The 11559-nt window shown below is 41.2% G+C and overlaps 2 protein-coding genes across 2 annotated transcripts; one reads left to right on the forward strand and one right to left on the reverse strand.

Annotated features, from left to right (window-relative positions):
* Nucleotides 1-267: 267 nt before the first annotated feature.
* Nucleotides 268-756, reverse strand: LOC147938402 (uncharacterized). Its single transcript, XM_087465618.1, has one exon. The coding sequence runs from the start codon at nucleotides 754-756 to the stop codon at nucleotides 268-270; it is 489 nt and encodes a 162-aa protein (XP_087321744.1).
* Nucleotides 757-2306: 1550 nt separating this feature from the next.
* On the forward strand, nucleotides 2307-4632 carry LOC104711106 (actin-12). The gene is made up of 5 exons (XM_010427782.2): nucleotides 2307-2691; nucleotides 2905-2974; nucleotides 3061-3454; nucleotides 3561-4174; nucleotides 4272-4632. The coding sequence occupies exons 2-5, from the start codon at nucleotides 2915-2917 to the stop codon at nucleotides 4335-4337; spliced, it is 1134 nt and encodes a 377-aa protein (XP_010426084.1). The 5' UTR covers nucleotides 2307-2691; nucleotides 2905-2914; the 3' UTR covers nucleotides 4338-4632.
* The last annotated feature ends 6927 nt before the right edge of the window (nucleotides 4633-11559 follow it).

Below are 11559 nucleotides of genomic sequence, written 5' to 3' on the forward strand. Positions count from 1 at the left end.
CGTGATATGTTATAACTTAGCATGCCTTTTCTTGGGATTGATTGGTAGTTATAAGAAGTGGGGAATTACTCTCGGCGCACGTTGCATGGTATATCGTAGGAAGTCCGAAACTACATTGGATAAGCTTAAGTGGACGTTAAGTAAGGAGTAACGTACGTACGATAAACTAACGGTTTGGGGTAGTTGTTGAAACGGTTCAGAGTTCCCATTTTTATACCAGTTTATTGTACGTACGTTACTCTATGAACCAGTTCTATCGTTCATACGTTACTTTCTGAACCAGTTCATCACAGAGACGATCAGTTTTGGCTCCTTCAATCTGTTAACCACCCACTCAACAGATACCTCTGGCCTGTCGAACAACTTGTACCAATATCTACCAGGACCCACCTTTCGCTTTCTTCTCCTAACTTTTTCCTTCGGTGGTTGTTCGCATGTTAAACCAGTGACTTTTTGAAACTCGTATAGAGAGAACCTGATAGGTGATCCAGCGAAAACAAACCAAAATTCTTCATTTTTTTTAACCACCAACTGCCTCGTCAGCAAGAAATGGACAAGCTTGCCGGAGAAAGCCGATCCGCTACCAAAGTCTAGAAGGTGGCCAAACTGAGAAGATCTGAGGTAGTGCAAATCTTTAGGGTACAACGACGAAGATAGGACGTCAAGGTAAGCTAAATCCGTGGAAGAGTGAACACGTTCACCATTAAGTTCAGATCCTGCTTCGAATAGCCGTTTTGGCAGCTCCAGATTTGACATTATTTAGATGAATATGAAACCCTGATTAAAAAAAGCAAACAACCATATAAGCAAAACTGGAGAATTACATATACAATTGGATATATTGTGGAAGCTTAAAAGCGTTTACCGTTTTTGAGATTATGATCCTTTAGAGGAGAGTGCGGCGGAGGTAGCTTTGTAGACGGAATAGGGCTTTTCGGTCGTGTCGTTTGAAGCAGTCGTTCTGGTTTCTCATCTGAAATTAATACTCTTACCGCTTCTCTCCACAAATCGTAAAGGCGGCACAGTAAATAATGAAGAATATGTGGCTGTAAAAAGTTGCGTAAATCTACGAAGATAAGCCCATTAATTAGATTTTTAAAAAAATACCAATTCGAGAAAGCAATGATTGTAATCTATACTACCTGTCCCCTATGGGATGGACACCTATAGAAGGGTGACGATGTAATTTTACCATTGATTATCGACAGGCACTGTATAGTTGTGGTAGTTTCTTTATTATCTCCCAAATTTGTGCTATCTACTATATATCCTCTTATCTAATCCATCTTCTTTTAAACCTTTTCTTTAACATGTTTCTTGTTATTAGGTAAGTTATTAAGCTTTTTTAAAAATGTGTAATTCTCTAAAAAGAGATCTATAATAACGTGATTACCTCGAAAATGAAATACACTGGTTAGATAAGTGCATCGATACGATAAACATGACAACATGGATGAATGTTCGCTTTGATTGTGGGCTGATAAAAGTAAAATATACTAGAAAAGTCAAAATCCAATCTAAAAATCCACCCCCCCCCCCCCCCCCACCAAAAAGTCAATTTTATTTCCTTGATTGAGATTGATTCATCATATAATTAAAATAAATATTTTCTCCTTAAAATCGTTAAGCCACAGAATAGAAACACTAAAAGACACACACTCTGGATATAAAGATTTTATTTTGTGACTTTTTTCATTAAAGTCTTGAATATTATATCGATATGCTAAATTGCTAATGGTGTTTCTCAAATAAAGAAGCTAAGCTGATGATTTTAAGTGACAAAAAAAAAATTATTAATGTAGCCAAGTTTTTTATATGGTGTTATGTTATTAAATAATCTTTGATAAAACAAAATATGTAGTAAATTAGCACTAAGAATAGTTCTATATATTAAAAATAAAATAGATTGTTATCAACAGACACTGTTATTTGTTATTTTCATTCATCTCTTCGATTCTTTTGTAAGAAACTCTAATAATCAAAACTATAAGAAGCAATAGCAATTGAACATACACACTAAGGTCTCATGTCAAATAATTAAATCTCATGCACATGCTTAATTATTTTACTTCCACATATCTCCATCATCATTATCACATTTGTCAATGACCGCTATCATCATTACTCCCAGTCTTCCCCAACTTTTCAGCATTTTTCACATACCACACCCACTAAGATCCTTTTTACTTTTTAAATTATAGTTTTGCAATTTTGGATAGCACTCTTTTACTCAGAGCACTTTAAATATTGGAAGAAAGAATAATTACAAGAAAGTGATGTTTATCTAAAATTTTTAAGAAAAATGAAATCTGACTTTTTTTAGTGAAGGAAACACAAAATTCTTATGATGATGGCCTTTTAACTTTTTTTTTCCCAAGGCCCAAAGGAGCTCATGGCTTGTTCGGTGACCCGATTCTTCCGGTAAAACAGAGCATGAAACCATATTCTTCGGTCAGATTGGTGGTCTCTTATAATTTTCTCAAGCCAAAAATAGCTGGAGACGTGTCAATAGAGGCTGAGATATTGGTCTTAAGAAGAAAAAACTAATGGCTTAGATTAGTTTATGGTCAAACGATATTAAGGGGCTAAGTTGCTTCCCTTCTGCAGAAATTTTTGAAAACCCATTTCAGGACGGGGCGTTTCAAGATTCCTGAAGCCTCTTTCTCCTCTTCAACGTAAACTCATCAGCAGGTAAGATAATGCTATTTTCTTTGTTTATTTGGTGTCAAAACGTTCATCTCTTGAACAAGGCATAACCATAATAAAATGTAACGTTAATGTGTTAGATTATGTAATACGACGTAATGTGAGATTTCTCTAACGAGGTTAAATTGTTGTATTTTAGATCTAATTAATTATGCAATGGGCTTTAACCATATTTGATGTTTTTGTTATTTTGTCTAGAGATTGAAAAATGGCAGACGGTGAAGATATTCAGCCGCTCGTATGTGATAACGGGACTGGAATGGTCAAGGTAAAGCATCTCTAGATGATTAACAAAAACAAGATTTGAGTGTTATTGTTTGCCATAAGTGATACAATTCAAATCTTTCCATATAGGCTGGTTTTGCAGGTGATGATGCTCCAAGAGCTGTATTCCCAAGTATCGTTGGTCGTCCACGTCACACGGGAGTGATGGTTGGAATGGGACAAAAGGATGCATACGTTGGAGACGAGGCACAGTCGAAACGTGGTATCTTGACTCTCAAGTATCCAATCGAACATGGTATTGTTAACAATTGGGATGACATGGAGAAGATTTGGCATCACACTTTCTACAACGAGCTGCGTGTTGCGCCTGAAGAGCATCCGGTTCTGCTAACCGAAGCGCCCCTTAATCCCAAGGCTAATCGTGAGAAGATGACACAGATCATGTTCGAAACATTCAACACTCCTGCTATGTATGTTGCCATTCAAGCTGTTCTTTCCCTCTATGCCAGTGGTCGTACTACTGGTCAGTACACTCATTTTTACTGTTTGGTTCGACTCGATTTTTGTTCCCATCCCTAGCTATAATTCTCTATTGATTGCTCTCTTTATTTTGTAATTTTGTTGGCTAGGTATTGTTTTGGACTCTGGAGATGGTGTCAGCCACACGGTTCCCATCTACGAGGGTTATGCACTTCCACACGCAATCTTGCGTCTTGATCTTGCAGGTCGTGACCTAACCGACCACCTCATGAAAATCCTGACAGAACGTGGTTACTCCTTCACCACAACTGCTGAGCGTGAAATCGTTAGAGACATGAAAGAGAAGCTCTCTTACATTGCCTTGGACTATGAGCAAGAGCTCGAGACTTCCAAAACAAGCTCATCCGTCGAGAAGAGCTTTGAGCTGCCTGATGGTCAAGTGATAACCATCGGGGCAGAGCGTTTCCGGTGCCCTGAAGTCCTGTTCCAGCCATCCATGATCGGAATGGAAAATCCTGGAATACATGAAACTACTTACAACTCAATCATGAAATGTGATGTGGATATCAGGAAGGATCTTTATGGAAACATTGTGCTCAGTGGTGGAACCACAATGTTCGGCGGGATTGGTGACAGGATGAGTAAAGAGATCACCGCGTTGGCTCCAAGCAGTATGAAGATCAAAGTGGTTGCGCCACCGGAAAGGAAGTACAGTGTTTGGATCGGTGGCTCTATCTTGGCCTCTCTCAGTACTTTCCAGCAGGTAAATTACTTGATGTACATACGAATCTAATTAGTACATAAAGTCTATGAGTGTTTTGATGTATGAAATTGTTACAAAAATGTGTGTAAATCTGCAGATGTGGATTGCGAAAGCCGAGTATGATGAATCTGGACCGTCGATCGTCCACAGGAAGTGCTTCTGATCAAACAAATATCACCAAGTAAAACAAGTGCGGTAAAAATTTTGATAATCATTTTTCCACCCTGAAGCCAGTTTCTATAATTTACTTGCAACTTTTCTATTTGTGTTTCTTTTTATTCTTCTCTCCCTCACTGTTCATTTGAATCTTGCTTTTGAAGCAAATCAAGTTAAACAAAACAGATCAGTCATTAACAGAATGTTATTATTCTATATATGTATATCTTCTTTTGAGTTTCCTCTCTGTCTCTGCCAATTGTTTCTAAGCTTGGACCTCAATTCCATTTAAATATTTTCAATATGTGTTCTCATCAAGCAATGAAACGAGCTGTATAAATTACTCTCACCATACGTAAATGGATGGTTCCCGTCTTCTTCGGCTAGTTCTGGAAACAAGCAAGAAGTGGGTTTACTATCTCTGTACATTCTCAATCATCTTTAGTAGACTGTGATAGTAGTCTTTTGTCACTACCAAAACTCACAATAATCAAACTTTAATTTTAGAATCAGGAAAAATACATCTATTAGCTATAAGGAATGAGTATCTTCAATATATCAAATGGTAGAGAAGTTACAGACATATATACTAGGAGAGGGAGACTAGGGTTCTAGTATTTACAAAGAGATCCTTAAACTTATAGACATATACATATCTACTTTTATACGCCCCCTCAAGATGAAGGAAGCTTGGTGACGCCAATCTTGAGACACGCCTGTTGGAATTTCGTTCTTGATAATGGTTTTGTGAGAGTGTCTGCGAGCTGGTCATGTGTAGAAACGTGAGAAACGCGTAGTTGTTGTCCTTGTATCTGATCCCGAACAAAGTGATAGTCAAGGCCTATATGTTTCATGCGCGAGTGGAAGACGGGATTGGCACATAGATAGGTTGCACCAATGTTATCGCAGTATATGACCGGAGCAGACGGAAGACGGATTTGTAGTTCAGCGAGTAACGAACAGAGCCAGCGAATCTCTGCAGCAGTGTTTGCAACGGTCCTGTATTCAGCTTCGGTGGAGGATCGTGCGACTCCGCGCTGCTTCTTTGAAGACCATGAGATAGGATTACGACCATTATAGATTAGATAGCCGTTTGTCGAGACATAATCATCAGTATCCCCTGCCCAATCAGCATCAGAATAGCCATGAAGTAGGATAGGAGAATGTGCGTGGAGGAAGATACCATGAGCAGGTGTACCAACTAGATAACGAAGGACACTTTTTGCGGCTTGCCAGTGATCAGTCATCGGACGATGCATAAACTGAGAAAGGCGATTCACGGCATAGGAGATATCAGGTCGCGTAAAGGAGAGATATTGAAGACTGCCTACAACAGACCTGTATTGAGATGCATCTTGGAGAGGTGTTCCCAAATCCTTGGTGAGTTTTGGCGAAGGCGGTAAGGGTGTGGGAACTGGTTTCGCCCGGTGCATATTGTTCTTGTGAAGGAGATCCATGATATATTTACGTTGCATTAGGTGTAGGCCTTGGGATGTCCGTGAGACTTTAATGCCAAGGAAGTAATGGAGATCAGTGGGATCTTTGATGGAGAAACGGCGAGAGAATGAGTCAAGGACAGACGTAACAATAGTGGAGTTATTACCGGTGACAATGATGTCGTCAACGTAGACGAGGACATATGTGATATTGGGACCGGAACCACGAATGAAGAGAGATGTATCAGCATGTGAGTTTCGGAAGCCAGTGTCAAGGAGGTGTTGTTTGAGTGCCATGTACCAAGCGCGGGGAGCTTGCTTCAACCCATAAATTGGTTTTCTGAGGCGACAGATGTGAGTAGGCTTATCTTTGTCAACGAATCCCGGTGGCTGTGACATGTAAACTTCTTCAGTGAGATCACCCTGGAGGAAGGCATTGTTGACATCAAGTTGTTTGATTTGCCAAGATTTCTTCACTGCAACATCAAGAACAAGGCGAATAGTGGTTGACTTGATAACAGGACTGAACGTCTCGGCATAGTCCTTACCATATTGTTGATGAAAGCCCTTTGCCACTAGACGAGCCTTGTAGCGGTCAAGGTCACCATTCGCTAGAAACTTGGTAGTGAAGACCCACTTGCAGCCGACAATGTTTTGCTGAGCATTATGAGGAACTAAGTCCCATGTATGATTGATTGTTAAGGCATCATATTCTCTTGAGCAGGCAGGACTCCAATTTGGATCTTTTAACGCTTGAGTGATGGTTGTTGGTTCCTTTGGTGTTGTGGGAGAGGCAGTGACGTGGAGAGAAAGTTTGGTGTTTGGTTTGGTAATGTTATTTTTGGCTCGGGTTGTCATTTTGTGGGTATTTTGTGGTGGTTCATCATTGTTATTTTGGTTCTGTGGTTGCGGGGGATTGGCTTGGCGTGGTGGGGGTTGTTGTTGTAGTTGAGGCTGAGTTGTAGGTTGCAACTCATTTTGAGGTTGAGCAGTGGGCTCATTGGAGAGAGGGTTAGGCTGAGACGTAGGTCGCGTCTCATTTTCCGTTGGAGCAGTAGGCTCCGAGTTCAACATAGAAGAAGGAGAAGAGGAGGAGATAGAGTTAGAGAGCGATACATGAGCCGGTGACGACGAGCGGGGATGAAGGTCAGAGTCGAGGGGTTCCAAACTCAAAGGCGGAGCCAGCGGTGGTGTCGGTTGTGTGTGACCAGTGTGTGTAGGTGTAGGATGCCGTTGATACGTAATTAGAATGTCACGACCAGCATTAGGTGGAGCAGGAGGAGGGTTCATAGAACCTGATGGAGGTGTGTCTAGAGGTGTTGTAACCGGCAGTGAGGAAGGTAAGATCGATGACTGTTGGTGAGACGACAGAGTCGGAGCAACCGTTGCGGTAGGTGACGGGTGAAGCAAGTCACAGAATGGGAAAGTGTGTTCATCGAACTGAACATGAGGGGATGTATACAAGCGGCATGTCGGTATGTGAAGACAATAATAAGCACTCTGTGTGAGAGAGTAGCCAAGGAAGACGCACCGTTGAGATCGATCTGCAAGTTTGTGTGAAGCATACGGCCTCAACCAAGGAAAACAGAGACAGCCAAATACGTGAAGCCTTTCATAGTGTGGTGCGACATTAAACAGCTTCTGAAAGGGGGATTGCATATTAAGAACAGGAGTTGGGAGTCTGTTGATCAAGAACACAGCAGTGGCAAAGGCATATGGCCAATATTCTTTAGGGACTGAGGCGGTGGAGAGAAGTGTGAGTGCTGTTTCCACAACGTGACGATACTTCCTCTCAGAGACGCCATTGTGTTCAGGAGTATGAGGAGGAGAGGTTAGGTGGGAGATACCGTGAGACGAGAGAAACCGTCATAAGGCCACAAACTCGCCCCCATTGTCTGTAAAGAGGGTACCAATGCGGGTTTGGAAGCGGTTTTCAACAAGGGCTTTGTAAGCGGTGAAGATATTGTGGACATCAGATTTCCGTTTAAGTGGGTACAACCAAGTGTATCTGGTGAAGTGGTCTACAAGAACCAAATAATATTTGTAATTGTCATGAGAGAGTACGGGAGAGGTCCAAACATCGGAATATATGTATTCAAGTGGGCGAGTGGAGGTTATTGTAGTTTGAGAAAAAGGTAGTTTGTGAGTTTTATTACTGAGACAATTAGAACAAGACATAGGTGTTTGAGTAGAAGAAGCAACAGGAAGAGAGAATTTTGAAACAACATTATTAAGAATAGGAGGAGATGGATGGCCTAAGCGAGAGTGCCATGAGGGGAGATTTGGTTTCGGGCCAGCAGAGGACAGCATTGCAACAGCAGTTGGATTCTTCACTGGCCACACATACAACTCATCAGACGTCCGACCTTGGAGTAATGGAACCCCCGTACTGAGATCCTTCACCTGAAAGAATGCAGGAAAGAATTCCACAGAGACTTGGTTAGCATTATAGAGACGATAAACAGAGATAAGACTCTTGTGAATACTCGGAACACAGAGAACTTTGTCTAATAATAAAGTGCGTTGTTGAGAAGGGAGTAATATATAACCGATATGGGAGATGGGCATAGTGGAGCCATCGGCAATGACAAGATCATCACCACCATTATACGGTTGGTGTAAAGAGAGGCTGTTGAGGTCGGAAGTTATGTGATGCGTTGCTCCGCTATCGAGAACCGCCATGTAAGCACGAGGTTGCCATGGAGTGAATGGGCTAGTGTTGCGTTGCGGAGAAGATTGAAACGAGTTGAGCTGAGGACAGCGACGAGCACTGTGACCTTGAGTGTTGCAGATTTGACACTTACCAAGGTATGGCTTGGAGCGAGTGTTGTTAGGGGAGAAAGAGTTGTTCGACCAGTTACCATAGTTTGGGCGCTGCTGAGACGAGGAAGACCGGTTGGGGTTTCTGTTGTTGTTGTGGTTGTTGTTGTTGTTGTTGTTGTTGTTGTCGTTGCGAGATTGTCGATGTTGAACCATGTTGGCAGATGCAGGAAACGGAGTTGGTTGAGCAGCAGCAGCGGCAAGGAGGCGAGCTTCTCGGTTGCGGAGACGCTCATGCACATCGGTGATCGTGGGAGAGACATCTTTGCTCTCAATCTGGTCAATGACCGGTTTGTAATCATCGGGGAGACCTTCAAGGATCTTCTCAATTTGATCTTCATGATCAAGTGGTTTACCAAGAACTGCAAGTTCATATAAGGAATGAGTATCTTCAATATATCAAATGGTAGAGAAGTTACAGACATATATACTAGGAGAGGGAGACTAGGGTTCTAGTATTTACAAAGAGATCCTTAAACTTATAGACATATACATATCTACTCTAATATTAGCATCAGCAGCCGGTTCAAGAAAGCCATTTCTAAGTTCTAACAAAGATCATCTTTATCATCAGACTCTATCAGAGCGAAGTTACGATGTTTTCATTCTTGAGAAACCTTAGACTCTATACAGCTTTTTTTTTTAAGAATTAAGATTCACTCATACATGTTATTATCTATTAAGTAAGAAAGTCTGCAGATATAACTCATAAAGACTCTGACCTGAGACTCCTTATGGGAAAGGCTATATAAAACATCGTGATCATTTGTTTCCTGATAAATATTCAGCCAGAGAGCGCAAGTGACATGATCAAGATAAGTGTATGCCTCAACTTTGTTGGCAGACCAATGAAAATAAAGATAGGATTTGATTCATCTATACGTTCTTTTTTTTTTTCGACTCTCTATCAGCACATGCTTTTGTCTTATCTTGTTAGTATGTAATTACTGTCAGACATTAAAAAGACTTATGTAGCAGACTTATATATGTTAACGAAATGTAGGAGAAAATGACTATTTAAAGACATAAATCTTTAAGGCCTGGTTCACATATGTTCCCCTGTTTCTGGTAGCTCATAATTCATCAGCAGCAGTTACGTTTCCTTAGAACGTTTCGTAGATTTGAATAAAAGCTCGGAATCGGTTTGGAATTATCAGGTGGCAGTATTGTACTTTGGTGCTTAGTTTCAGCTGGATCAAATTGGGCATGGCCTGTTCTGCTATCTGCAACACACCTAATTGTTCTATGAACAATTGAAGCTTCCTTAACCGACCAAAACCTTGTTCGCTGATGCTCATCTTCACTCCCACTAAATCACAATTTTTCAAAATCAGATCTTCCAGTCTCGGCAATTTCTGCAGAATAGGCATTAGGTCTTCCTCGAGATTTATTCCAACAAGTGTCACAGATTCAAGAGTTTGTGATATCACATCCATGGACCTAACTGCTTCTTCCGATTCCAACGATAGATTGATGTTTCTCAGCTTCAGAACACGAAGATTTCTCAGTTTAGTTAAGGAAGCCCAGCACACAGTATCTCTTCCTTGCCCCACACGATTTTCATAAATCTCCAAGTCCCAAATATTTATGAGCAACTCATGTTTTAGTTTGCTCCAGTTGTAGGATGAGATAGACCTCAAGGTCTGAAGGTTCACTGCGTCGTCTATTAGAAAGTCTCCCAAGAAATTTCCTATGACATGCCTCAGTGATGTGAGCTTACGGAGATCGATTGTTTGTATGAAGGAATCATTGCCAGATGTATCTAGCGTTTGTAGAAACCGTAAATTAGAGATGAAAGCTGGTAAATTTTTGACACGAGTATCAGCAATCTGATAAGCCTCATCAAGTCTACATAAGGAGGAAGAACAGAGAAGAAGGAGCACGTGTGAGCTGAGAAGAGAACACGTGCGAGTCAAAGAAGTCAATTGTATATAAACTTGTAAAAACAGAGTGAGTCGGGTATGTTGTTTGTTATTGAAAAGTCTTATGTGACTTGGGGAATGCGATTATGTCAAGCTGCGTCTTGAGATCGTTTCCGTTATCCCTGTAACAGAATCATTCAGATAATAAAGGAAGAGTTCTTTTCTTATCAATTGGTGTGTAGTGATCTCGGGTTGAATCTAACGCAATCGACGACGAGTTAGGGTTCGCAAAATTGGGGATTTGATTAACTCATCGAAGACGACACTTACAACGATGGCGATAAGGATCGGACTATCACCGGTGCGAGAATTATCAGAGGCGGAACAACACGACGAATCCTTGGTGGACGTTTACGATCAGTTAGGCGCGATGAAGAAACAAGAAGCGAAGTTGGGGAACAAGATCGACGCCTTGAGCAATGAGATGCGTTCGCGTGATCAGAAATTGGAAGATTTGACGAGGAAGTTGGAATTGGTGCTCAGTTCTTTACAAAGAATCGAAACATCTCGTGAAGTTGGTGGTTCAAGTCAAGCGATGCCGTTACAATCCCAAGATCATCACAGTCAGGTACATTTCTCCAACTCGGAACCTTGCCATAGCAACATTAGGCCTGGGCTTAGGGAGAATTTGATTAAGAACGTTGAGATGCCAATCTTTGATGGAGCTGGAGTCTACGGTTGGGTAGCTCGTGTAGAGCGATTTTTTCGCATTGGAGGCTATAACGATGAGGAGAAGCTCGCATTGGTATCAGTCAGCTTAAGTGGAGAGGCTTTGAGCTGGTACAACTGGGTTGTGAACACGAGACAGTTTGGAAGTTGGGTTCAGTTCAAGTCGTGTTTGATGTTGAGGTTTGGAAACCTGAAAATACGAGGTCCAAGTCAGAGTCTCTTCTGTATCAAACAGACCGGTTCAGTAGCTGACTACATACAAAGATTTGAGGATTTATCATCCCAAGTCAGTGGTCTTGATGAACAAAAGTTAGAAGGTATATTCTTGAATGGCCTAACACAAGAGATGCAAGAGCTGGTCCATATGCAAAAACCAAGCAAT

This window comes from Camelina sativa, chromosome 9 (genome assembly GCF_030686135.1).
Source record: "Camelina sativa cultivar CO46 ecotype springtype chromosome 9, ASM3068613v1".
Taxonomy (NCBI): domain Eukaryota; kingdom Viridiplantae; phylum Streptophyta; class Magnoliopsida; order Brassicales; family Brassicaceae; genus Camelina; species Camelina sativa.

Coding starts and splice junctions, on each gene's coding strand:
- LOC147938402 (XM_087465618.1), bottom strand. CDS start 756: ATGTCAAATCTGGAGCTGCCAAAACGGCTATTCGAAGCAGGATCTGAA.
- LOC104711106 (XM_010427782.2), top strand. CDS start 2,915: ATGGCAGACGGTGAAGATATTCAGCCGCTCGTATGTGATAACGGGACT. Junction 3,455..3,560: donor TGCCAGTGGTCGTACTACTG/GTCAGTACACTC, acceptor TTTGTTGGCTAG/GTATTGTTTTGGACTCTGGA. Junction 4,175..4,271: donor CTCTCAGTACTTTCCAGCAG/GTAAATTACTTG, acceptor GTAAATCTGCAG/ATGTGGATTGCGAAAGCCGA.